The sequence below is a fragment of the Triturus cristatus genome, chromosome 4_2 (assembly GCF_964204655.1).
Source record: "Triturus cristatus chromosome 4_2, aTriCri1.1, whole genome shotgun sequence".
Taxonomy (NCBI): domain Eukaryota; kingdom Metazoa; phylum Chordata; class Amphibia; order Caudata; family Salamandridae; genus Triturus; species Triturus cristatus.
In genome coordinates, this window is record NC_140586.1 from 192,271,302 (window position 1) to 192,298,183 (window position 26,882).

Here is a 26,882-nt window from a genome sequence, read left to right on the forward strand (position 1 = left end):
TGACCCTTTTTCATTTTGCTATGTAGCACTTCCTTGTCGGTCTCCTCGCTTCTCTGAGTACTGCCATGGTACTTTCTGGTAGTTTGAGGTGTACAAATAATTCTAGGTCTTCAGGAGCTAGGCTGAGGCTCTCGGGCTCTGGGTGCAGTACCTTCCCATTCTGCGTTAACAGGTTTCTTCTTTTTGGGAACCTGTGTGCTGGTTCTTGTGCCATTTCTACCATCTGAGAACCAGGACTGTCTGGCCCACTGAGATGCTATCAGAATTAGCGTCATGTTGTTGATCCTGCATTTGTTGAGTACCCTGTGTGTATCAGTGGTACCGGGTGGGAAAAGCGTATGTGAATGTCTTTGACCAACTTACCTATAGTGTATTCCCTAAGTCTTTGCACAGCATAGTGAATCCAGAAAGATTCATGCTGCAAAACGTATAGTTTCTTACCTGTCGGTGTAGTTTTGCAGCTTGAAGACTTTCTGGATTCACCCCATCTCCACCAGAAAGATGAGACGGATGGAAAGGAGGATTAAATTGCAATCCTAATTAAAGGGATCAACAAAGGAAGATAACACAAGACAAGAAAAAAGAATCCGAATATGGCGACCAAAGGTGGGAGCTTCCGCCAGAAGCGTGTCGACGTCACAAGACACCAAATGGTGGGATGTCGACGCCCACCTGGGCCACGAAAAAAGAGAAAATACTACGATTCCGGACCCAACCACTAGATGGCAGGTTAATGCACAGCATAGTGAATCAAGAAAGTTTTCAAGCTGCAAAGCTACACCGACATGTAAGAAAATGTACATTATCACACGGGAAAGCAGAACATTATACCGGGGGAAACTACCACTGAGGAAGGCTGTATACCCCTCCTGGCAATCCGCAGGATGCTCCTCCCAGGCACCAAGCCACTGCGCACCCAACCTCTCCAGGTGTCCATAGCCCGCAGATGCATGCTGAGAATCCATCGCATGTCCAAAGGAAGACCCCCATACTCTCCCCTACTTCCGTTGGTAGGCTTCCCCCTAAAGGAGAAATACTATACTGCTGGTGCTCTCCAAATAACGACCAAACAGGTAGAATCCCTATTCGAGGATGGACAGCTCAAGACTTATGCCCCGATGACTGACCAATATGACCTCCTGCCAGGCCAGTTCTTACTACACAGGCAAATCTTAGACAGTAGTCGCCGCTACTGAGACCCGAACTAGGGGGAACCACCGACACACCCGGCCATACACGCCATTCTGCATATGGGAGCGGGCAAACACTTGGTAACATGGCTCTACAAAGCTGTCCAAGAACTGAGCCTCAACCCCCTACATTCATTACGTCCGACATGGGAAACTGAAATGGAGCAGGTGTTTAATGATAAAGAATGGGACACAGCATTAGAATACCCTAAAAAGGTCTCCCGGAACACACGTTTCAAGAACATTCTTAATCCTTCACAAAGCATACCTAACACCACACCGTTCCCACTTTGCAGGCCCCCGATGTCAAACCCCTGAGGCAGACTTCAAGCACATGTTCTAGGACAGCCCCACTATTCAAGAATATTGGGATCGTGGACACTCCGGGTGATCAACATTACGACCATGTCTACATGGGAAGCATGCACCCTGGGATCTTCTGCAGGAGGAAGACAGAAAAAGTGCAGAGCCGCTTTGCATCCCTAGCCATTCTCTTAGCAAAAAGAGAAATAGCCATGCACTGGCGGGCCCCTTCGGGACTCCAGAAGCAGCCTGGGTAGGCGCCATGGAAAAAAAATGGGGTAAGGCGGAAGAAGAGGTGTTGAGGGAAGAGTAAGTGAAGGGAATTCATAAACATTCCATTTCTCTAGAATTAGCACAATTACATCAATTCACACATGAAACAAACCCGGCGGAAGTACTGGTAGACTCCCAATCCCAGACCCCACCCCTATCCCCCATAGGGCCGACTGCATATGACAAAAGACGGAGCCCAATCACCTAAACCCGGTGCTCTACCAAAGACCTGTCAAGTGATCTCGACAAGTACACCAGGATGGCTCACCATGAAGGCCCCCACATACGTAACACCGCACCGTGCAAAGGTAATGCAACCGTCCACATAATCGATCTCTGATATACCTTCCGATGGCTCCCCAACAATTCCCCTAGTTTTACCCCCCCTCCAGTTTGCAGTTTGTATGTCCTCATCTGCTGTTTCGAATCCGATGACTTTCGAATGGGAACGCATTCAGGTAAACTCAGAGGTGATGACAGGGAAAGAACATATGGGAGTAAAACATGAGTACACATTGGAAGCAAGCCCAGCCAGGTTATAGTAAAACACCACTGAGGAACGCAAACCGGCAGGGGGGTCCCTCCCAGAAACTTTTCAGTGTCTAGTTTTATAATGCTTATTATGCAGTAATGATGTGCATTCTATTCCTCACAATCATTTCACTTCTACCTGCAGTCACGTGTCAATGTATTACAATATAGATGTTAATAAGTAACCAATGTAAAATCCCAATAAACAAATTTTAAACTAAAATATTAAAGCTGGACTCAGAATTGGTGCAGTGCTTCTTTGCGGAAGCTTATCTGGTCTTAAAAGTAAGTTAGTAGCTCAAGCAGAACCTCCCCACCCATTAACGTGAAATGGAGACAAATTGGCAGCATCTGATCATAGTTTTTTTTTATGTATCCTCACCCACATTGAGGGGGGGTAATCTCAAGTTCAGCACAAAGGCAGAGATCTATGTCTGTCTTATGTAGAAACCGCAGTACAGAGTAAAATCCCCATACTTTATTTTGGGAATGGGAGTAGGTAGAAAAGTACCTCTCGCACAACTCGCACTGAACTAGCCGATGGCTGACCAGGTTGGTTTTTGATCGGGTGCTTTACATCTCTATTTGTATTTTTAAAATCGAATTGTAGTTATGGGTTATTCAACCAGCCCTAATCCATTCGTGTATTCTGTCATTAACTTTTTTGTGCTACCCACAACTGCGTACATCGTAGCGACTTCAGCTATTGGCTCTCTTGTGAGTGCCAATACCCAGGTAGTGTAATCACCCACAAAGAAAATAGTCCCTTTTAATGACTGGGTTGAGAAATGTTGTACGTTCTTTTTAGAACTTGTTTTTATGCTTGGCAGCTTTCCTGCCCTTGCTGCTGGACCCTCAGCACACCCTGCAGTTCGCTGAATCCTATACACCCATGGTAGCGGTGTACATTTTGTGGGGGGTTTTATTGGACCATTTCAAAATGGCTGCTATTACATGCAGAGCCATCTTTCAATGTGTTTGTAATATCTATTAAAGCATCCAAAGACTCCTGTCTTGCCGTGCATGTGAGCCGGAATAAGTGACTAATTTTTTATTTACTTTGGGCTTACAGAAACCCGAATATTTGCTAAATCAGTAGCCTGGCAGCCAACGCCATACCAGTTTGACTCTGCCATTGCGCTTGGCGTCTACCAAAAAAAACAAATCCTCTGTGAATATGCCCCTTGCTGTTAATTGTATGCAGTTTGCTTGATTTTAATCAAGCATGTGTCTTTAAAACCCATCATGGTTTTTAATATGCTTCTGTGCTGCTTGGGTCCTTTTTTGATTCCGTAGAAGGCAGCTTGTGGCGCTTGAAGAGACAGTATTAATGGCGTATTTGCATTTTAGCTGTCAAAATTGTAACCAGTCTGTGCAGAGCTGGTGTGTTCAGTTGTATCATGTTGGAAACCCATTGTATAGCTCTTCTGATTTCCATTGTCTGCTGATTTAGGGTCTGTATACTCGAAGGCCTGCACAATGTTGCTGTATTCCAGCTTTGTGGCAGGATCTCGTTACTGTCAGTCGACTTCACGTTAAGGCCCTGACCTATTCGCAATCCAACAACTGATTTTTATTTAATTTTTTTTTTTTTTTACTCCATACTGGTTGCTTCTGAGTGCTCTTCCACTGACTTCTCAAGTTATGAACTGTTCGTGGACAGTAATTGCACAATGTGATACTGTGCGATCTGCCTTGGAAGAGTTAAGAGCTTGATCCTGGTTTACAGTCCAACACACGCAACCGTCCCAGCTCCAAACTGGTTGGACAGGTGCGCTGAGTCCTGAGACTCACTGCAAGGTGAAGATAAAGTAAGAAGGTGATGGCCACAGACTACGGCGAGTATAGCCTGTTGAGCCATTGCGTGATCAAAGACTGCCAATATTTCTTGCAAGGGGATTCCTGGCACCAGACAGGCCTCGTCACCCAGTGACTCGGGTATTTTACTTTTGCTACTAAGTGAACATTCAAACACCTGGGGCCGTATCATAGATTAGATTGTGCCCCGGGTGGGGGCGTTGAGGGAATGGGGCAATGGGCATGTGCACCCCCCAGGCACGGTGGTATTACGGGGGGGGGGGGGGGGTGCAGTGTTGTGAATGATACAGAAGGCGCTGCCACAACGCGTGCCAGCGCTACCATAAGAGGGTGTTTAGTTGCATGGGGTTATGGCGTTTGGGTGGGTGAAGGCTTTGGTGGTGATGGGTAAAACACTCCCCACCCCTCCCCCCGTCCTCTCAACCACTATTGTACACAAATGGTGTTACCCTAGCTTTGATTAGGAACGACACTTTTGTTGATCTTACCTGTCGCAATTCACCAAGAGTTCCCAGTAGCTGCAAGATCCTGCAACCTTACAGCTCAGTAACAGTGTTGCAGGGGGCTCTGGAAGCCACCAATGGGTTCAATACTAAGTGCTACCAGTTGCTGGACCGTAAAGCTGTCTAGTGTTTGTAAACCTCAATTGTCCCATTCTGAGACAATTGAGTACTCTGTCAGAGACCATCAAACACTAAAGGGCTTCCGAAGGAAAAATCTAACTTGCAGGGTTTGGGAGAAAGACCAGAGGTGAGATACCCAACAGTTCTGAACTTTCTTCCCTATACAAGGGCGCTTTCAATACAGAGACAGACGTGAAACTTCCAAGACTGTTCTACGAATCACAGGGGCACCACCCCAATGGGCAAACTAAGGAAGCCGGTAAACTATAAACTCCAATTTTAAAACAGCTCCTTAACCAAACCAGGGACTTTATTATGAATATGGCACACTTTCCATGCTTGCGCCTTGGCACACTTTTTGAAAGGTGCACCAGGCCCAAACAGACACAGAATTACAAAGCATGTGCTGCCCCAGGCCAGCCCATTCAAGTGAAGATGTAATGTTGGTGGGAACCAATCTGCACTTTCAAGAGGGGAAGAGATCCCCTAGTGGGTGCAGTGAGTGACTGCACCCGCCTGCAGGAGAATTCTTTCAACCTCCAGGGGCTGACTTTCGCAGCCTCATGATTACTTATTAAAATAACTTTGGAAGCTAACTTAAGCAATTTTTCTTTATTAACTTTACCAGATTCCATCAACATCTACTACCAACAACTGCTCCCTCCAAGAGTGGGGTTGAGCCCGCCTGACTAGCTAGCTGGGTGAGAACTTGTACATGCCACATAGTTGTGTGGGTGAAAGCCCTTTTAAAAAAATAAAAAATAAAAATCATTGGAATTTCTGGCTTTCAGAGGTATGCACCCTGTGCAAGCAGGAGCCCCCCTCTCTAGCCTGGGTAAGCTAGATGCACACCAAGAGAACCTGTGCTCACCCTCTGGTAGCTTGGCACAGAGCTGTCTGGCTTATTTAAAGATGCAGCGTGCAAACTATTTGTGCAACATGCAGTAACTCAATGGAAAACCCCCAAACACTCCACGTGGATTTACAAAAAAATTGCTTGTTCTGACGAGCCATTGAGACCCAAGTGACAAGAATCCAATTAGTAGACACGGTGTTATGAATTTTTAAAGAATAAACTACAAATAGTGCTTAGCCAATAGCTCTAAAAGGCTACACAAGGTCACACTACACCAGGGGAAATCCAAAATGTATTGTAATCATGATGGAGAGCGGACCGGCTACAGGACTCTGATAGGTCCCAACAAAGTACCTTGGATAAAGCAAGAGTTGACATCGAAGATTTGATACAGGGGTGCTGCGTTGTCCATCATGCGTATGGAGGCAAAACGTCTCCACTGATCCGCACAGTCCATTAAGGCTTTGTCGTTTGACCTCTTTACGATGTTGGCACAGGGCCGATATCTAGCCGCACTGTCCGTCGAGGCGATATCTTCTATGTGTCTGTAGAAGGGCAATGCATTGGTTCTGATCGCAGGTTCGTCACTGTTGCTTTTGAAGCAAAACAGCGCAGAACCCACTTTTGAGGACCAGGACTGGAGGTGCAAGGGAGAATTCACAGATTGCAGGAGTCCAACAGCTGAGTTGCAAGAAGGCTTTGATGGCCCTGAGACTTCAGAACCTGGAGACATGGCAGCAAGCCCTTGGTCACTCCTGGTTTAGAGTGAGATGGGTTCAGTCCTTGTCCTCAGCAGGGCAGCTCTGCCCAGCAGTGAAGAATTTCTTTAAGAACAGTCAGTAAAGCAGAGTGGCAATCCTTGTAGCACAGCGGTCCTTACTCCTGACTGAGTTCTACACAGGTCCAGTAGTGTACTGTCTTGGTAGGGTCAGAGCCCCAGTACTTGTACCCAAATGTGCCTAAGAAGTGGAGATGACTTCAGAGCAAGCTTTTGAAGCGCACAGGCCCCCTTTTATCCCAGCCCCATTTAGCAATCTATCGTGGGGGTTAATCATCCCTTTGTGTGGGACTCTGCCTATTCAGATGTGTCCACTCCCTCTCCCCCTTGCTGCCCAAGAAGACTATCAGAATGCAGATGAGTTCTGTCACTTCACCCTCTGTTTGTGGCTGTATAGAGGGAATGCACAAAATGTTGCTGTCGCCCATCTCAGACATGTATTGGAGACAGGATACAAGGCACACTGAGCAATAAGAGCAGATAAACGTCCACTTTTTGAAAGTGGAATTTCTAAAATAGGAATGCTCAATCCAACTTTACCAGTAAAGAGGACTTATTACCATGGGGGGGGCCGGGGGGGGGGGTGTCCAAACATTTGTATTGATTTTTGACATGACATAATAGTAATTGCGAACATAATCCACTTCTCATGGGGTGACAGTATACATCATACTGAGTATTATTCTGATACATTGCTCATAAAGTACTATTTGCGATATAAGATATATTTTAAACGGAAATGTTACATTCAGAGTAGAGTGCAAGGATATGCAGCTATAACAGGACTTGTGTCTCAGCACCCCTAAGTGTATACTGGTTACCCCCAATAATATCCAGCTTCTGGTGTTTTTCCATGACCTGAGCTGATGGGACCCACTGTACTGGCCATGACAAATCTGCCATAGTGCTGCTGGGGTGACAAGGTGTGCACCAGGTTTTTGTTTATTTTGAACGTGGTCTGATTTGTTGGCATATTGCAGTTTATGTAATTAGTTTAAATGCGATTGAACTACTTGGACTGCAGTCACAATTCCCATTTGGGTAATGGGATATGACCTGCATTTCTGTGCTTATGCGCAGTTGTGGCCAAATGATTCTGTTGAGGCAGTATATCATGAGCAAATCGGGGGTAGGGGGTACATGACTATTTTCCGCACACCTGGGATGTGTTTGGCTGCATGTGCTGTTTTCAAGTGTACGGTTGGACTGACATGAAAAGCTTTTGGAGGAAAGATTAAGCTGCAACATTCCAAGGAAAACCGTGAAAATGCCAAACTGGCCCTTGATCTTAAAAGGCAATGAAGCATTGTTTTTTGGATCAACCTGCCAGGAGGTGTTGCCCTAGACACCGATCCTCCAGAAAGGTCACTGTTCGATAAATACAGAACGTATGATTAAACCTTTGATTCCTGTTATATGTTGTGCATTTTTTCACTCTATGGCATAGCGAGTTGAAGGGGGAGGGTAGTCATTTTTCTGCACATTTGGTGTTTTACTCCTGTTTTCTGTGCTCCTTGTAATATTGCTCCCTATTCTGCTGTTTAAGACACATGGGTTAGGAGTGAGGCCCTTGTGTTGCGCATTGGGTTAGTGCATGTGGTTTAGTTTACCAGTGTCTTTTACTGTATCTGTGTATTATGCTTTGCCCATGTTCTATGTCCTTTTATAGGTCTTGCCTAGTGATGCAGCGCCATGCGGTGCTCGCTAGGCGAGATCTATTGTAGTCGACTTGCTTTCGAAGGGGGACAGGACATGTGCACGCGCACAAAGGACTACAGTTGTGCACCCGAACGGCGGCGTTGGGACAACTCCAAGCACAAGAGATGTGGACACGTATAGGTCGCGGCGTTTAACCAGAATATGCACATGGCACGGTTTACTTCCGCTTTCTCTCCCGTCCTTTCTGTAGTTGTCCTGTGTTGACGTCCAGTTCTCGCCCTCCTCCCGATGTCAGCATTCCTTCCGAGCGCGACTACACCCCCTGGGGCAGTCACATGCTGCACACAGGGTGCATTCACGCTACCCCCTTGCACCCGGCACGTTATGCACTGCACTTACAAGAAACAGCGCCTGTGCATACTCCCCTCCTCCAGCGCCCCTCAGCACTGTATGCCCAGTAGGCACTTCAACACTACGCGCTATATCGCACTTTGCTCCAGCGGCACTACCCGTACTGCACCCCTACTGTCACGAGACCATGGACTGACTCACCTAGGGTGTCGGGCAGCAGGCAGTGCAGAGGCAGCACGCCCAGCACCAAGCAGGAGCCCCGGCCGGCTTCCTGGCTACCCGGGAGCAGAAGCATGGTCCTCAAGCGTCTGTCCCTTCCTCCTCTCCCAGGCTCCTCCAGTGCTAACTTTCTGCTCGCCCTCCGCTCCTATCAGTGTCCACCCTTGCCCGCTGCTGCCTCCTTCCAAGTGAGACTGACGGGCGGCCGAGGTGGCAGCGGGGCAGGCCAGTCCCGCTTTGCACCTGGGTGCTGCGGGAGTTCCTCTCTGGGCTCCCCGTTTGCTGTCACCCAGGAGTAGCGCAGACTTGCAGCACTTTCTGTGGCTCCTTCTATTGCACTGTGGGCGGGAAACGAACACTGAGGCTGGCTCTTTTCATGGCGCACGCTCATCGCAGGGATTTCGCGGCCTTGTCGCACGCTTATGTGCACCACTAGCGGGACGCTGCTTTCTGATTGCGCCCGCTCCTCACAGGCACCTTGCGGGCCAGGAGATGTGCACACCAGGACAGGAGATGTGTACGCATACGGCATCTAGTGCCAAGAGACAAGCGTGCAAGCCACAGCAACAGATTGCTCTCGGGCACACATACCTGCAGCAGGACTGTGGCCACGCTGGGACATCCGGTGGTGAGTTTGTTTCAATTTTCGTAACTTTTTTTTTTTTGGCGGAGTGTGCGCAGTGCGCATTCCCACCCGGAACCAAATCACTAAAGCAACAGTAACTTCAACCAATCTCAATGAAAGTCTTGGATATTAAGTAGGAATGCAACACGCCTTCAAAGCAAAGGTCTAAAGCACATGATGTCAGTTCTGCTTAAAGTTACCTTGTTTCATGGATTGTTGCACCTTTCTCTTGAAAGATTCTGCTTCTTTGGACTCAGTCATTCTCGTTTCGCCGTTTTATTTTGTTTTGTTCCACCTCTTTGTGGTCTCTATTCCCTCCTTCATGTCTAGTACCTCTCATTCTAACACTCCCTCCTTGCTCCAGAATCTCACTACAGACACTCTACAGAGATTAACTAATAGTGTCTATGTTCTGGCGTCTTTCCTCCCACCTCACTCTTAACTTGTGTCTCACTCTTTCTTGGCGCGGTTCTGTCTCCAAACATTTCCAGATGGCTTTCAACTTCCCATTATTTCTTTTTAATCCCCTCTTCTGCATGCATCTTTCTTCCCCTTCCAAAGGGCCTGTGTCTGTCTCTTCCTTCGCCATCTCAGTATGGCCCATACCTCTTACTTCCTGTACCCTGCACTCTTCTTAAAACAAGGGAAGGTGGTAAGACTACGACTGCGAGGAGCTAAAGAGCCCTGCGTGTGGAGACACTTAATTCCCCATAGAGACACTTGCCAAATACAGTTAATTTTCTTCTGCTTGCTGGTATGGCAGTGTGTACTAAAATGCGTAGTGTCACGCATGATGCGGACCCTTGGGATGCCGGCAGTGCCATGCTACATGTGGACTGTCGGTGCATGTGGGGTGGGGATTGGAGATGGTCTGGGTCACTGGGCTCAGGGGGAAGGATTTGTCTGTACAGGCCTCATGGCTGTAGGCATATGGTGTGTGGAAGGTCAAGAGACCCGATGACCCCCTCTGCATGTCTAGACTGGTGGGGGGGGGGGGGGGGAGGCAAGTTAGTGTCCGAAAGGGCATCTAACTTCAAAGTACCGAGGTGGTTACTAACCAGCCCTCGCTTTCTCCAGCTGTGGGCAGCTCAACGAGCCCACATCACTTGCATTAGTGCGCTAAGAGTGTAATATTTAGTACAGTTATTTTCCGGGAGTCTTCTTGAAGAAACACTTGCAGAGTTAAGCCAAGGCGTTGTGTGACGCACTGACCTCAAACACAGGTAACAGAATAAAACGCGTTCCTCCCCTTCCCTCCATCTCTGCTCTTGCCACATTCACCTGCGTGGGGGGGGTGGGGGGGGGGGGGGGGGGGGGGGGGGGGTAGGTAGAGGAAGAGCAGTTCAGCCCCAATACACACCTTGGCGGCGGAGAGGTGGAGAATCTACATTCAGCATACAGGTTCCAGTTTACGAGCTGAAGCCCTCAGACGGTCTCTTTGGGGCCCCATATTGCATGCTTGTTCAGAGTGCTATGAAATTGTACATACGAAGGGAACAAGCGCTACATAAACATGCATTTGCAATGTAATAGGTCTCGTATTCGCGAGAGTTGTAGCTATTGGCATTGTAAATGACCATGCCTTTTATTATTTTTTTTTTAAAACCGGCAAGCGGTGCATCAACACGCACTTTGTACTTCTAGTCCTTGCTTACAAGAAGCAAGGCTGGCAGTAAGACTGCCAGCCGTGCTTCTCATAAGCGAGGACTAGAAGTACAAAGTGCTTGTTTACACACAGCTTGCAGGTTTTCAAACGCTTAAATAAAAGACATGGTCACTTATAATGCCAATAGCTCAAACTCTCGCAAATGCGAGACCTATTGCCTTGCAAATGCTTGGTTGGAACACAGATAAGGTTTTTTAAGATTTGCCCAGATGAGGGCCAGCTATGCTACAATTAAATGAGCATCGACTCTTTCCCTAGAGGCGCTTCGTTGTGTGCTTTCGCAAGTCCCTTAGGATTGGTGCTTGTCAGAGTTGTAAGTATGCATTACTTTTATTTAACATGTTGCTTGCAGAGGGATGGCTGCTGAATAGCTGCTCGGAATGAGCGGTTCTGAATGGAAAAGGAAGTGAACGTGGCTGAGGAGGAGAAAGGCATGTGATATGGTAAAAGTGAAGTTATTTGCTATGTTAGAACTTTAGGTTTTTTGACAGGAGGCATGTTTATGTTCCTGGATGCAGTCCTCTCCAGAGTTATGAGCCTAGTGCAGCCTTTCCGATGTAGTGACTAGTGTAGCTGGATCTTGAATACCCCCGATTCGGTGGTGCCATTGGGTGTGGGCTCCAGTTAGTGCTAGGAAGTTCACAACATGCTTCACCAAAGGGGAGTTGGAGATAGTGTTGACCTTTGATGTCTGCGTAGATGCAGTGCCATCGTTGGGCTAGCCTGGCTTATAGAGATTGTGGTGTGATGGTCAACCCAGCTGAAAGTCCAGAGGAAAGGACCGTGCAGTAGCGCAGCTGACTGGACAGTTGTCCTTATGAGAAATGTTCTTGACTTGGTGTTTAGATGCCTTTATAGGTCGATACCCAAATGTTGAACAGTTTTATGGAGGTGAAGTCTACATGGGGCCCTCCAAGAGAAGTCTACATAACCTCGAAGGCAACATTGAAAGGATGTCTATGCTGTGCAATAATGGAATCCATGAAAATGCGTTATGGAGGGTAGCTGTGCTCCGTTGTGGGTACTGGGGTGAGGGGTTGGTTCTAGTTGTCCAGTAGGGGTCGCTCAGAGAACAAGGTGCAGGGTGACGTAGAAAGAAGCCGGCGCTGAGTCACCTCCGTCTAGTCTGCAGCCCTTTGCCTGCATTGAGCTGGCTCTGCAGCTCTCCTCTGGTTGGCTGCTTCTGTTGGTCTTGGCTGTCCGCCTGAGTTGGCTTCCCTCTACGTCACCCTTGCACCTTTCAATGAGTCACTTCCCGGCAGTCTGCTCCGCAGCGCGTTCACCGCTGCAGCTTTGTGCCCTTTTATGGAGTCGATAGCGCGGCATCCCCGCCGGCAGTGTGCTCCTCGGCAGCTTTGTGGCACTCATCTGCACGGCCGCCGCCCACTGCTGCAGGAAGTGGTGGCGCGCTGCTTTCGCAGAGGTGTACTGGGGGCACGAGGAGCACATGCGCAGCACATGTGGCGCAGTTTAGTGTCCCGAGCAGCTCTAGATGCCCCAGACTGTGTGCATTGAGTAGGACGGGGTCTTCGTCATGGCATCCGTTGCTGCACCTTGGCGTGTGTACCAGCCAGCTTTGGGTGCACCCACGTTTCTTTCAGCTCTTTTTCTTGCTCCTTGGCGTGTCCAGCGTGGTTTATAGCTGTGATTACAGCCAGAATTCGTGGTTCCCCTGCGGATCGACCCAGCCTTCATAACGCTCTGAGGTTCCGTTCGCCGCTAGATGCCCCCTCTTTCCTGAAATTCGTTTTCTGAGTCACAAGATGACCGTTTTGTGGTGGCACCGTTCTCTCCTTCTCGCGTGGCAGAGCACTCAAGTTTCACAGGTTAATGTGCCAGCTTATCCAGTTTTGCTTTGCATTATGGGACATGTAGTCCTGTTCATGCTACTGTGCAATCTAGGCAAACTGTCACCGAATTCAAAGCAAATAACCTGGCCTGGATACGCCACTTGGCAGCCTTGGAATCTTGAGCTTGTATGGGTGCGCCACCCCAGCCTTCCTGGGGCTCTGGCCTTGCTCGTTGAGCGCATCTTGCCTCCTCAAGCTCTGGCCCTTGCCCCCGGTGTGTGAAGAAGGCACGTTAGTTTCGGTTTAATCCATTCGGTTTGGGTGTGTCCCCAGTCCTCCGATGTGTTGGGGTTGCCTCAGTCCATTTCCCCCCTGGGAAAGTGAGTGCCCATCGGCTGCACAATGCAGGCTATAAAGAGCATCAAACGTAGCAGGAGAAGTGGTGGATTATTTAAAAGGAGTGTCGAAGAATCCACAGCTCAAAACCATATGCAACTGGTGAGTTGCAGCATGTGGTGACATCAATGCACAATATCAAGGAGATGAGCCTAACGCAATAGCTCACATAGTGGCAGTGAGGGTCAGCTCGAGCTTATGGTGAGCTTAGACCGGCTTAAAGCAGCTCAAAAAGATGCCTGGAGACTGTACAAAACCTGCCTGACTGCAATCATTAGTAATGTGAAGTTACTTTACTGAAGCTCTTGCTGTTGTGGTGACGAGTTCTGTACCAAATGTTGGCTGATCAAAGTGCAGCTCTAGGTGGAGGCTGGTTCCCTCACCATGTCTGGGCTGACAGAATTCTAGGTGTAGAAAAATAGTTATGAAACCATGTCCTGGTGAGCAGATGACTAGTTCTGGTAGAGATCTGCAACCTCTCCTATGCTGCTAGAAGTAAGGCTCTGGTAGGAGGCAAGTAATGTAACCACATCTGAGCTGGTCTAACTATGATGCAGTGTTTCTGTAACCATGTCTTGGCTGACAGAAGGTTGGCTCTGAAAGATACGCACGCTTAAATCAACAGATGTCTAGCTGCGGTGACCTCAGTCAAAAGAGGGCTCACCTCAGTAGCACCCATGCAGTAAACCTAACTAACTGACGACTGTTGGATTCTGTTCATTGGTGCTGAATAAAAGCTATTCTGCACTCTGCAAGCACGTGTGACCGGTTTACACAACCTTGACATGCAAGCTAGAAGTACAGAAAGTGCTGATTGTTGAATTCATCAGTTGAGGGTATCTGGTTTTTGGTTTTGCAAACTAGTGAGCTAGTCATTCTGTGGCATCATGGAATCCTGTAATCTCTCTGAACATCAGATTGTGGTTTTGTAATCTGAGGCAGGCGATAAAAGGGTTACTTTGCCTGTTCTTGTAGGAACAGCTTCCATGTAGCAACCTCGCTCTAGATTTGTAATATAGTGCTGCTGCCTGATGTCTAGTCATAGATGGATCTTCAAAATCACCTGAAGTGATGGTTGATTGAGCTCCTCCTGTAGAGCGCTGTATTCCTAAAATGGGATTTATCGTCCCTGGCAAGTGCCCCTCCGAAAGTCGAATAAGATTGAATTGCTTTTGTGGTTTTAGCCTAAAGGGTAAATGAAAGCAGGGAACGGACACGTTTGTGGCATGATCTCTTTGCTCTACTGTAGGTCCAAGCTGTAGTATTTAAATCCTGGGATACCCAGAAATTCTCTGAAAAGTATAGATTGGAGAAGACTGTAAATCTCACAGGAATCTTCTCTTTCCAAATAAATTAGATGCCCTACGTAAAGTGCGCAATAAACATAGAATGTAGCTTGGAGTTCTTATGGAGAACTTTTGAGGTATCTTTTGGTCTCTATTTCCTAAATGTGAGAATATAAAATATTGGTGAATAACCTTCCTGGTAATTTTAATTACTGTGCAGTCTATTCATGTGTCCCTCTTAAACACTTAAATGTATGATGGAATCATCTTTAGTCCTATCCAAAATGAGGTCATTCCACATGGAGTTTAGAGACTGCGTTGAAGTCTCATTCCAAAGCAGCTTTTTAAAGATGCGGTAAAATTATGGTTACCTGTTAAAGAAGCGCCATCAGAGACCTGTTTTAATACTTTGCACAACTAAAGGGAACCGTGTTTTCAGAATTGTACATTTTTTTTTATTATTGAAGGTTTTATACGTAGAAGTGTTTCCCAAACTGTCGGTTATACTGCATCCGATTTTGGAGGGGGGCGTGAAAGTCCAAGCAATAAATAAAAATACCTTTTAAATTCTGCATTTGTCTGGTCACTTTTGCTGCAGTTCAGACAGAGGTCTAATGTCAGGCTAGGCCTTCTGAAAAATTGCTGCTTATTTTTCTGAACATGGAGATTGGTTTGTACAAGCTCATCTCACTTTGCAGTCTGAGAAATAAAAGTAAAACGAATTATGTGACAGTCTTGCTGGGTACAGGCAGTATGCAAGGAAAGGCTGTAGGATGTCGGGTTTTTGTATCCAGAAAATGCAAATAACTGTAAATGAACTGTACGCATACAGTAGTTGGGAAAGTAAAGCATTTTGTAACTTTTGAATTGTGGACGAAACAGATTTTAATGGGATCAAAAGAAATCAAGACTCTTTACTTGGGGATGCACAAAAGAAATATTCACTGAAACCCAATTTTCACACTTATGTGCAATATAGTTTTATTGGTCAACCTGCAAATTTAGTGGCCATTCGGATGAAAAATGTCAGTCTGTAAATGATTGCGTTACCACATGATTTAGTTACATTAAAAAAATTCCTCCGCGTCCAGTCTATTAAAGGTAGGTGGTTTGCAAAAGTTTGTTTTCTAAAAATTGGGTCGTAGTTAATGTTTAAAGAGCACTGGTGTAGACCAGCAGCTCTTAACCAGCAGCTCTTAACCAGCAGCTCTCAACCAGCTCACTGATGTGGACCCCCACTGAATCATCAGAAGCTGAGGACCTCCAGCCTAAGCAGTTTGTGGAATATTTAGTTTAATTCACAAGCACTTCTTAGAAAAGTTTTCAAGTGTAACATTTTACTTTATTTGTCTGTTAATTTTAATTTCATTTTAATTAATTTAGTAAAACATTTGCTGTGTCCACCCCCCCCCCCCCCCCCCCTCCCCAAACTGGAGGAAACTGGGGAACTGAGGAACTGTCACTGAAGCTTGGGCTTTAGACCAGAAAGATCCTTGCACAAGTGTACTGTTCCAAAGTAAAATGTGACCGCGCGCGGCTTGCAAAAATATTAGGTGCCCTTCTGGCCTATATTAATGCAATGTTCTCCAGAGTCCATTTTTAGCTGTAAGGTAGTAGGAGTGGCCAAAGTCTTGCTGAATGACTTCTTTAAAAAACCTGCACATAGCTAGGTCTCTTGTATATGTTGGTGATATTGAAGCAATTAAAATGTTGTAATCTGATCACTACGAGCCTTGAACCTTTCCAAGGGTATGACGTTTGTATAGAGCAGTAGACAATCAGTCGTCGTAAGCTGCTGAGGTTTTTATCCTGGCAGCATTATTCGGTGATCTTAGGTCGTAGGAGTCCCTACTTTTTTTTTTTACTGGTTGTCACTCAGCACAGATATTTGTTACTGTGCCGTTAACTGCTTTTGAAATGTTTTAGACACGGCTTTATCTTCCTGATAACTTCTGGTATAAAATTCTAAGAAATGGGGACCTCTTTGGATTTGTCGTCCATAGGGCTAGTTTTTCACTTCCGGGTGTGGTAACGATCTGTCTGTCCAGTCTGCTGGTGGTTCATGCGCTTTGGTGTGATTTCTCCTAGTTCTTACCTTTTCCTTTGAGCTGGTCACTAGCCTAGGTTGAAATACACGCAGGGGTCATCTAGTATAGGTCCTTCATTACCAGACTTTCTTTCTCTTCTGGTGGCCCTTTGCAGAAAACCCATAGCAGCTCTTTATGCCACCCCTCCCACTTCAAACCCGAAATTGAGCAGTTTGTGTAATGGTTTGCAATGCAGGACTCGCTCCCCAGGCATCGCTACGGGCCCACAGCTCCACAGCTTTTGTTTAGCAGCTGATATATCGGATTACATGGCTGGCTGTGCTGCATTCCCCCTCCACCCCGCCTCCCCCTCGTTCCAGCTGATTAGAAGAAGCCAGCTCTGCAGCTTAGGACTTGTTTCACCCCCAGGTAGAACATTCCGCTTGTCTGAGCCTTCAGTTAGGAATCTGAAGCCAGCCTACGCTCCTTATATGGTACCAATGAGGTTGTGCTTGCTTCAGGTGATTGTGGTGAGAGACTGGAGTCGTGCCTGCTTCTTGTGATTGCCTGGTTTGAGGCTGGTGTGGTCTTGCGGTCTGGTGTAGTTGATGGTTTTGTATTTGAACTTGACGCTACTGACTTGTGTCCCAGCGTCACTGCAGAATCCTTTTGTGGTACATGTTGCTCGGGTTTCTTTACCAGCTGGTCCAATTAGCAAAAGCATGCTGCCCTTGCTGCGGTTTGGCCAGCACACTTGCCCTACGGTGAGGTCAGGTGGGCATGCTGGCCTGGGTGAAAAGCTGGTTAGACGTCTCCTTTTGTGTTGGTTCACCAACACCCCACATCCCCTCCAACATCTATAGGCAAGTGCATGAGGGTTTGTCTTGTTACTGCATGTCTGTGAGAAGTTGGCCTGGCATATGCTGTTCACTAGTTAGTGGCCACCTTGCACCAGTCCAATTCGACGCTTATGGTAGATGGGTTTAGGACAACCTTTTAAAGAAAGCTATCCTAGTGGTAGCTGTGGAGAGCAGCCTTCAGGTTAAGTCTCAGAGGAATGTAAAGCAGCTTGTTTTACCTTATAATCTCTTGAATAACTAAATGAAAGGACACCACACAGCTGTGTGTGTGTATGTATATATGTATATATATGTGTGTGTATATATATATATAGATAGAGATATAGAGATATAGAGATATAGATATAGATATATATGTATGTATGTGTATATATATGTGTAGATATAGATATAGATAGATAGATAGATAGATAGATAGATAGATCTTTCAGATCCTCCTGGGATTTCGCCCGTTGTTGGGTGGTGCGCTACGCCGGTAGAGCCACTGCCGGCAAAATTGTAAACTGGTTGTCTGCTAATAAGCACAACGCACTCTCAGTCGCTTTACAGGTAACTTTAATTCGCACAGTGCGAATTAAAGTTACCTGTAAAGCGGCACAAATATGGCTGGGGCCCTAGGGGCGTACCAGACCATATACTAAAGAGGTTTAGGTAAGTCGACTTGCAGAATGACAAGGCCTAGGGCCTGTAGAATCGCTGGGGCTTCACTACTGCAGTGAAAGCAGGTAAGTAATCGACCCACGGGAGACGCATGCAGTGTGTGAACACAGCCGCGGGTTTCCTATTGATTACAATGGAGCAAGTCGCGGTTTGATTTTTGAAGTTTTAGGGTACTTCGAGGAAGTCTACAAGCAAGCCACTTACAAGGTAAGTAATTCGAGGGCCAATACACACTAGGGCACCGGAGTGCACGAGTTACCTCACCCAGGGAAGCTGGGTGCATAGGTGTCTTTTGGTGTTGGGTCGCTTCGCTGTTTTCTATGGAGACCAAAGAAGACTTGCTGCTTGCGGCGACTGAAGAAGTGTCCGGTGGAATCCAAGGGTGGATTTGAAATGCAGATGACCTGAAAATTGAAGTGACAGTGTTCAGTCACTTGCCAGTGACACTGGGCCAGGAAGATGGATGCCCACGGATGACTGGTGATTTCAGGTGATCAAGGGTGTTTTGACTCTTCGCTCATGAAGTCCAGGAAGGATCGACGATGACCAGCAGCTGGATTTGGAGTGTCCCATGACGTCTGCAGCTGACTGCGGTGTCGGCAACCAGATTGGAGCCAACAAGCCTTGGCAACAGCAAGTCTCGGAGAGTGAAGAAAGTCGATGGTGCAGACCAGCAAGGTCTGAGGGACTCACCCAGCGAGCGTGGGTGAGGGCAGGCCTGGAGCAACCAGTGGAGCCCTTTGAGTCGATAAAGTCTTCAGGGGACCCACAAGCCAACAGGCAAGGGATCGCAAAGACTTCTCTCGAGGAAATGCTTCACAGGGGCCCACGGCCACTCTAGACAGGGTAGGCCTGATTTTCGCTGCAAAACCTGCTGGAAGCTTGGGCCACAAGTGGTTCCAAGCACAAGTTCGTAGAACGTCGTGAAGAGGTTGCACTCGACAATAGTGCACGGTACCCGGGTATTGATGTTCCTCTTCACTCGTGGGGTCCACTCGCCTCAGCTCCGCTGGGGACTCTCAATGGCCGTCGAAGTCAGGAAATCCACTTCCGGGGCTGCAGGGACTTCGGACTCCGGTGGGAGCAGGAAAGTTTGCGACCGTTGATTAGAGGTTCTGGTGCCTGCCAAACAGGGGAGTCACTCCTTGACTCCAAGGGAGATTCTTCGGTCTTCCAAAGGTAGTGGAATGTCGCAGGGCCAGGATTCTTCTTTGTAGAGCATCGTCCAGGGTTATCTCTTTTGCAATGGCTAGGTTGCTATCTTATACTGAAGATAGGGGAGAGACTAGCTCTAGGACCACTCTTCTGGGAGGGTCAGGGTAGGGGGTGGCTTCACCCACTTCCCTTTGTCCAGTTTTGCGCCAGAGCAGCCGCAGGTAGCCCCTGAACCAGTTTGAGCTGGCATATGCACAGAGGAGCCTACTGCTCTTCCCCCCCCCCCCCCCCCCCCCCCCCCCCCCCCCCCCAGTGCAGGACTTCAAAGCACTCGGAGTGCACCCACCCAGCCCCAATACACTAAATCTTGTCTAGAAGGTAGTGACACCTCTGTCAGGATGCCTATTGTTGGGCCTCCTCCACTACGAGTTTCAGTCAGCAGCAGGAGGGCAGCCCAGTGTCTGTGCTGGTGGCATCCATTTTGTGATGCCAGGGTTCTTTCAGATTTCTACAGTGTTACCACAGTAGGTACATGTCGTCCCCTCTAGAAGGGTGGGATCATACTCCCACACCAGTTACTGGTGTGGGGGTATGATTCCAAGTTGTCTGACACCAAACACATGTTTTGATGCAGTCATTCCGAATTTAGCATTAACCAGGAGCTTATAATGTATTTAAGAGTATATGGTTTAACCGCATCCACAAACCGCCATAAGGAATGGACCCTGCCAGCTGCAGATGGGCCCTGCCCAGGCAAAGGCACCCCCTCACATTTCAAACCGAGCACCCTGCCCTCAGGATTGATAGGGCCTGCCATAGGGGTGGCTGATAGGTTTATATGTGTGTATGGTGAGATATAGGAACCTATACTTCAGTGAGGAGTGTTAACACTACTTCACCCAGGCTGCAGTAGCAGGCCTGTGGTATCGGATTTAGTCTGCTTCCCAGGGGTGGCATAATGCATGCTTCAGCCCCTGGTAGGCCTGTGAAGTACCTATGCCCTTGGTACCGAAGGTACCATATACTAGGGGCTCATAAGGTACCACAGTATCCAATCACTAGTGCATCTAGTATGCACACCATGTCATTTAAGGGAGAAAGTAGATTGGCTGGGGTCCTGGAAAGCAGGATCCCAGCCAGACTAGTCCAAAACCATCAAAACACCAGGAAAAAAGTGGGGGGGCAACCATGTAGTTAGTTTCCACCCTCCTACATAGTCTCTTTAAGAGTCTAGCTTGATATCCCTCCAAGTAGGAAGAGGTGAATGCTGGTTTTGATTTCTGAAGGACTTAAAGCTCGCAAGCACTTCTTGGGTTAAACTTCTCGGCTACTGTGGAAGCCTCTCAATTAACTTCTGTGGTCCCTCCGCTCCTCTGTGCCCAAATAGAACTTGGCATTGACTCTGCCTTGTTGCAAGTTACTGTCAGCAGAATGCCACCTTTTTCTTCCCTTCTCTACCTACCCCTTATTAGATTCAGTTTTCAAATGTGAAACGCATTAAAATAAAAAAAAGTATACATCGCAATTTTACAGCACAAACAGCCAACCCGTTTTGTCCATAGCATTGTACTTTTTAAGGGCAAAGATGTATTCTAATGTAGTGTCATCAGGTAAAGGTCATACATATGACGGCCGCTATCCTCTGAAATGCATGTCGGTATGGATCAATATATCGTTGACCCCCAATAAACCGCTTAAGTGGCATATGGTAGTGTCCATGTATTTATATATGTAATAGAATCTCCAAGCATCCAACTGGGAATGTTGAAAGTCAAATAGGGGTCCATCCACCCCACTGTAGCACTTGTCGTAGACCAGTAGGCGTCCGACACCCCGTGCGCCAGACCTAGGCTTTCTGGCGACCTACTTTTTTACATGAATTAAAAAAAATTGCATATTTTGGAATCTTTTTTTTTTTTTAAATGTAATCATTGTCGCTATTTGTGGTTCACCTTTACTGTGTTTCAAATTGCAATGTCCTTCTGGGGCTCCATCTTGGCAGCAGGTGCTGATATTGTGTGCACACATGGATCACATTTCTCTTACTAAGAGTTTAGGGACACGGGATAGGTGCGGCGAGCTGGTGTCCACTGCCTTAAGGGTGTTCAAATGTTCCTGCTGGTGGTAATGGGCACAGCCTACTGTATTATCATATGGCAAGTTTACTGCAGCACCAGTTTTCTGGCTTCATGATGTGACAGAGGATTTGGATATCTATTTTGTAAGAATCCTCTGGTTTACCTTTCTTTTTCCTGACCTAACCGAACCAGTTGAGGGGTGTCGTATGTTCTGTGAGGTGTAGGGGCCCTCTGCGGGGATGTTCTCCCTTGTGGTGTAGGCACTGTCCTTTCTTCAATGGTGGCATCTACTGTCGGAGAGGAAGCCTATGAAGCATGCTGCCGCCACTGGTTTTGTTCTGTCCTGGCTCTTTGAAGTCAGGAGGCAGCCATGACTCTCCTGACAAAGGCAGATGACCCCATCTCTGGACCATAGCAAACACCTGTCCCTTTGTCTTTTTCCATGTAGCTGCTCCCCCAGGCTGTGGGCACTCTCCCTGCTGTTCAGTAACGGGGCGTTCTCTTTGGCAGGTTTATGGGTTTTGTTCCCTTGCATAAAGATGTGGCGCTGTAGTATTTTACTTTACTTGCTCATCTTGTACATGGAGGAATTGAGCCCACACATCGACGGAGAGTCTGAGAGGGTTGGTCCTTGGACTGCCATTTTATACTGCATCATTGTGACGCTTATTTGGAAACTTACTCCTAGTTAAAGTTAAATATATGAACACATTTCATCATTGTTGTGATGCATCTGACCGCCTGCTTGTACCTGCTGCAACGTGACTAGAGCGTTTGTCCCTGTTGACTACGTGGGTCTGCTCTCATAGCTTTGAGGCCTAGTGTCTCAAAGAACCCACAGAGTTTGAGTTCTGTTGCTATCTTGAATAGTTATTCGGAGCTATGGAGGGAGAGAATGGGGACAGGTGAAACACACTGAGTCCTACAATGGGTTTGGAGATTCGAGTATTGGCCATCTCAAACGCTGGGTTCGAGCTCGTTTGGTATACTGGGTCTTGTGCTCAGAACAAGAGAACCACTGTTTATTTCCCCCAGATTGTAAACGGCAAACTGGCTCCGAATAGGCAGCAACATATACACGTTCTTGGTCTGGAATGTTCTACTTCCCTTCGAGGCCGTTGAGTTCACAACCTCCAGATGTGTAATTTAGTGTTGCATAATAAATCTCGAGACCTTTCGACCATTTCTAAGGATATCTTGATGCCAAAGCTTGGTATTAGCGAAGTGGATAGTTTACGTTAAAGGAGTTGGTTACATATCCGAATTTCCTCATCAAATTGTAGTTATTTCACCTGGAAATGAAGTCCAGCCCAGGCCTCTGCCATATATAAAATCAAAAATATCCTATTTAAAGCGAGGTATCTTGCAGGCCGTGACTAATTTCTCTTCTTTCAAACCAGACTCTCATGCTGGCCAGTTATGGCAAAAGTCTTGGTCAAAATGGCCCCAGTTAAGGTTTCATGCCAGGCTTCGTCAGTCGCACAGTCAGTCTTTCCATACTGCTATATACGAGGCCTGTTCCGAGGCTATTGCTGGTTACTAGACCGTGTCTTTAGTGGGGTCTATTGACGACTCGGGCCCGAGAGCCCTAAATACTGTTTAAAATGGCAGCCAGTGTAGAGCAAGTTATTCTCTTTGGGCACTTTGACTTCACTACGCTGACTGCAAACAGCCCGGCCTTGCTGCAGGTAATAGGGGTGTGTCAAACGTTTGGATGCAGAATTTAATTGTCCAGTCGAACTGGTGCACTTCTAGGTGGATTGACTTCACACTCTTGATTTAACGTTAAGCACGTTAAGAAGGTACTAGAATCTTCTGGGCCAAAGATACAATTCCCAAATGCATATATCTACAGGATAGATTTTTTTTTTTATGGTATTGAATGTTTTGGCCTATGCTGCCCTGTGGGGAGGCATGTGCTTCCAGGAACACTTTAAAGCTGCAGTAGGATCCAACGGGCCTTGAGGTGCCAGGCACGGGAATACGGTTTATCCGAAGTGATCTGTTTATGCTTTCCTGTTTAGAGTTCAGCTACTTCATATGCAAAAGTGTAGACAGTGTATGGGGCAACCCGATGTCCCTAGAAACCTGGGTAAAATATACTAAACTAAGCTTCTCTCAGGGAAGCTAATAGCCTATGCTTCCTAGGATATTGTAATGAAATGGTCTAGAGCGAAATCCTGTCGAACAGCTGGTTAATCGATAACATCCTTTTTTGCACCTGCATGGAGTATACATATACATTGATATTATCTTACAAGTAGAGAAAATCGTACAAACGGTAGGTGAATGGCAGTGTTGGTGAAAGATGGTTTAGTTCATATGAAACTGGGTAACTCGGTGGGTTGTTTGCTCTACAGTTGAGCTCTCTGCAAAACATTCGCAAATAATCAAAGACCAAAAAATGACAACAGTGGTTCCATCGAAATGTTATTTCATTCACAGGTGTATTGAGCATTCAATGGTTGTGGGGTGTTCTGGTTAATTTAAGGCAATGGCTGGCCCAGCTGGTCTCTAGTGGCTAAAGTGAATTTAGGGGGCTCGAATAATCAGAGGACAGGTTCTCGAACGAGCTAGCTAGTCGCTACCAAATGTTACTTTTGGGGGTGCATTTGCACCTTCTGGACCCACCGTCTCAACCAATAGGGACTTTCGACTCTGATTTTGGTTTAGATCCAACCGAGAACCTTTCAGTGCCCTTGCCTCTAGACTGGTAACTGTTACCAATGTGCTGGAGGGCGGTGCTGTATGGTGAATGATTGGATTAACTGTAGTCTTCCACACTTCCTGTTTGAATGTGGCCCTGAACCACTCCGCTGTTGTATTACAGCTGTAAATGTCATATAAACGCCAGTAATCTAAAATAGCTGCTGAAGGTGTCTCCTCGGTCAATTGTATGAGTTTTGTCCAAAGCTTCCTGCCATGGCCCACAGCCGCTTCAATAATTTTTTTCTCCTGCAGTACTTGGTGCTGTTAAGTGGCTGCTGTGTCTGAACAATGATCTGCAAAACAATGCATGGCATTTGAATGTCCTAGCACTGAAGATGGTCGGCCCAATGCCTATGACTAATGTTTAAAGGGGGTTTTGTTTTCAAAGCCTGAGTCTATTGGTGTCGGATGAGGGCGGCAGAACTTTCAGTTCCTTAATGTAAAGTTGCTCCTCTGAATGTCACAGGGTGAATAGCTACTTCTATATCATGGCTCCTTGTGGGATCGGCACTGCCTATTTGGGGGGGGGGGGAATATGCCACTGAAGAGTGGTTTTGGAAACAGCTGGTTTGTTCTCTGCTTCATTGCTTTCTCTTCTCTTTCAGACCGCGAAGACCAGTCCATCCTCTGCACGTGAGTAACACTCCTTTCATAGCTGTGGCAAGTTTTATTATGCAGCAGGTTGAGATATTCCAGTGGTAGGGCCAGTCTGCTACAGCAGCAGCCGTGTCTTCTTTCTTTGTCATGCTTCTCCTCTTCGCTACTATTCTCGCCTTCCTTGGGTTCGGTTCCAGTTTGTTCTTCCTCTGCCATGCCTGAGCGGGACCTACTACTCTTTGCTTCTCTACCTCCTTCCCGAAGCACCGCATTACATTCATTCTCTGCCACTCCAGATATCCTGTTCCCCCTTGGTTTCTCTACCTTTTATCTTAGGCCCTGCTTTTCACCTCTGCCTGACCGTACCCCCTTACTGCTCTGCTTCTACCGGTTTCTTACACTTTTTTTTGTCTACTGCTAATGCTGTTTTTTATTTGTTTTTGAGGCGGCACTGTGCTACTGCCTCTCCTCAGATATGTCTTGGTCAATTCCGTTACATGTTTGTAGACCAACAGGAGGATGACTGAACATCGTTTTTTCAGCTCAAAAACGGATGTCTTGGCAATTATTTTTTTAGGGGTGGTTTCTCTTGCAGAGAGGTACCACTTTGACATGTATAAAATAATTGCAACTGTTGTGTCCTTCCAGTGGAGAGCAGGCCAGGTCACCTACCCGGCTCTGAGATTTCATACGTCCGTGTAGTAGGGTCTCAATGTGAATGAAAATGCCTTTGGATTTAGCGCCCTGCCACAGATCTATTTTGTGGGTGGCTAGGGTTCAGACTGACCTCACACCTCATAGGACGCCCTTCTTGATCCATACAGGACTGCGAGACTCCCCCTTCGAAGGGTCCTCAGCCAACAGAACCTGCCATTAATTCAAGCAGTAACTGTGCATAATAGGAGGTGCATTTGAAGAACGTGGTATCTTTCCCTTAAAACCCTGTGCCCAGAAGGCCTTGCCTCCCGAAGCCAACTTTCCTAGCTCTTGCCATTGGTTACCAGGTTCCTGGTGCGGGCATCAGGGAGCCTCATATCCTAAGAAATTTCCAGGGCATACATAATCACAAACCCTGTGTCTATTCTAACACTAGGTCTGGGATCAGTCTGCTTCTCTCCCCCTCTGAACTGTTAATGTGAAAGTAATGAATTAGTCATTTTAAGTAGAACTTATTCAAATACTTCTGGTAGAGATTATAGGAACAGACTAGTGGCCTTGTCTGCATTAATGTCATATTTAGGGTCTGGGAACCACCTAGCCTGTTAAGGCCTGGGTTATAGTATGTTAATTAGTCCACGTTATGCTCTATTTAGGTTTGTGGTCCAGGTTAGGCAAAGAGTCCAGAACAACGTTTGGGTTAGTTTACGTTTAGGAACGCCATGTGGTCCAAGGTTAGTGAGTAGTTCAGGTAGGGTAGAGTTCCATTTATTTCCAACTAATAAATTCATATATTGCAGAAGACGATGGAAGTTTAACTGAGAATAAAGAACTTTTTAAATTGTATAATCAGTCGAGATTGTTGCTGAAACGTATACTGACCCTCTAAGTACAAAAAATCGGTCACTTGACTGTTCCAATGCAAGTACTTGACAGAAATTGGAGTACAGTGAAATTTACTCTGACTGTACGCCTTACCTGATTGTTTGTAGCAAGGCATCATATCTGCCATTGATTAGTGGCATGAACGTCACCAATAGATGCTCAGGCAGTGGCTTTAAGTCATTTGACACAAGATCACCATGTACCTACGGCCCTTCACACCTGCAGATGTTAACAAGCTACGGTGATCCTTGGACTCTGATCTGACCATTTGGCCTATGGGAAGTCTTAGGAAATCCTAATCACACAGATAAAGCCCTGGCACCCCACCCCCTTATTCCATAGACGCAGATCAGAAACCCCAATACCCTTTATCTCTCTGATACCTTCACATGAAGCTCTATCATTAAAACCACTGTCGCATAAGCAGTGGGAGCAGAGTGGAACGTAAGTAAACACTTTTTTTTTTTTAAACTTGTAAGGCTTTTGTGTTCTCGAAGAATCTCTGATCCACAATTGATTCTTGTGGATTGATGCATTTTAGTTCTGCCTCAGGAACACATAACCTATTTGGCTTGTGTGAGATTTAAGCCCAATAGTATGACCTTGCAGAGATGTAGTCAGTTGGTATGGTGTGAAGTGCTGTTTTTGAAAATGACCAGGCTGTCGGATCTGGTAAAATGCCATAAATGATGCAGATATTTGTACCACTAGATGTACACCGGGATATTGTTTAGTCAGGATTCAGCAGTATGTTCAGTGTATCCTTGAGGAAAAACCACATTTTCATTACGAAATGCTGCCACTCTTGCTTTCACCCAGCTGCTGGCCCTCGTGGTAGCATTTCTGCAGTAGCAAAGGTATGCCAACGTAACATTGCCGGATTGATTTAG

General features: G+C 46.7%; 1 protein-coding gene across 1 annotated transcript in view; it reads left to right on the top strand.

Annotated features, from left to right (window-relative positions):
* Nucleotides 1-26,882, top strand: part of MYH9 (myosin heavy chain 9) — a 318,178-nt gene that overhangs the window by 92,722 nt on the left and 198,574 nt on the right. The window contains exon 4 of the mRNA XM_085601113.1: nt 24,459-24,486. Within this exon, the coding sequence (XP_085457239.1) occupies nt 24,459-24,486 (28 nt within the window). The remainder of the gene's footprint in view (nt 1-24,458; nt 24,487-26,882) is intronic.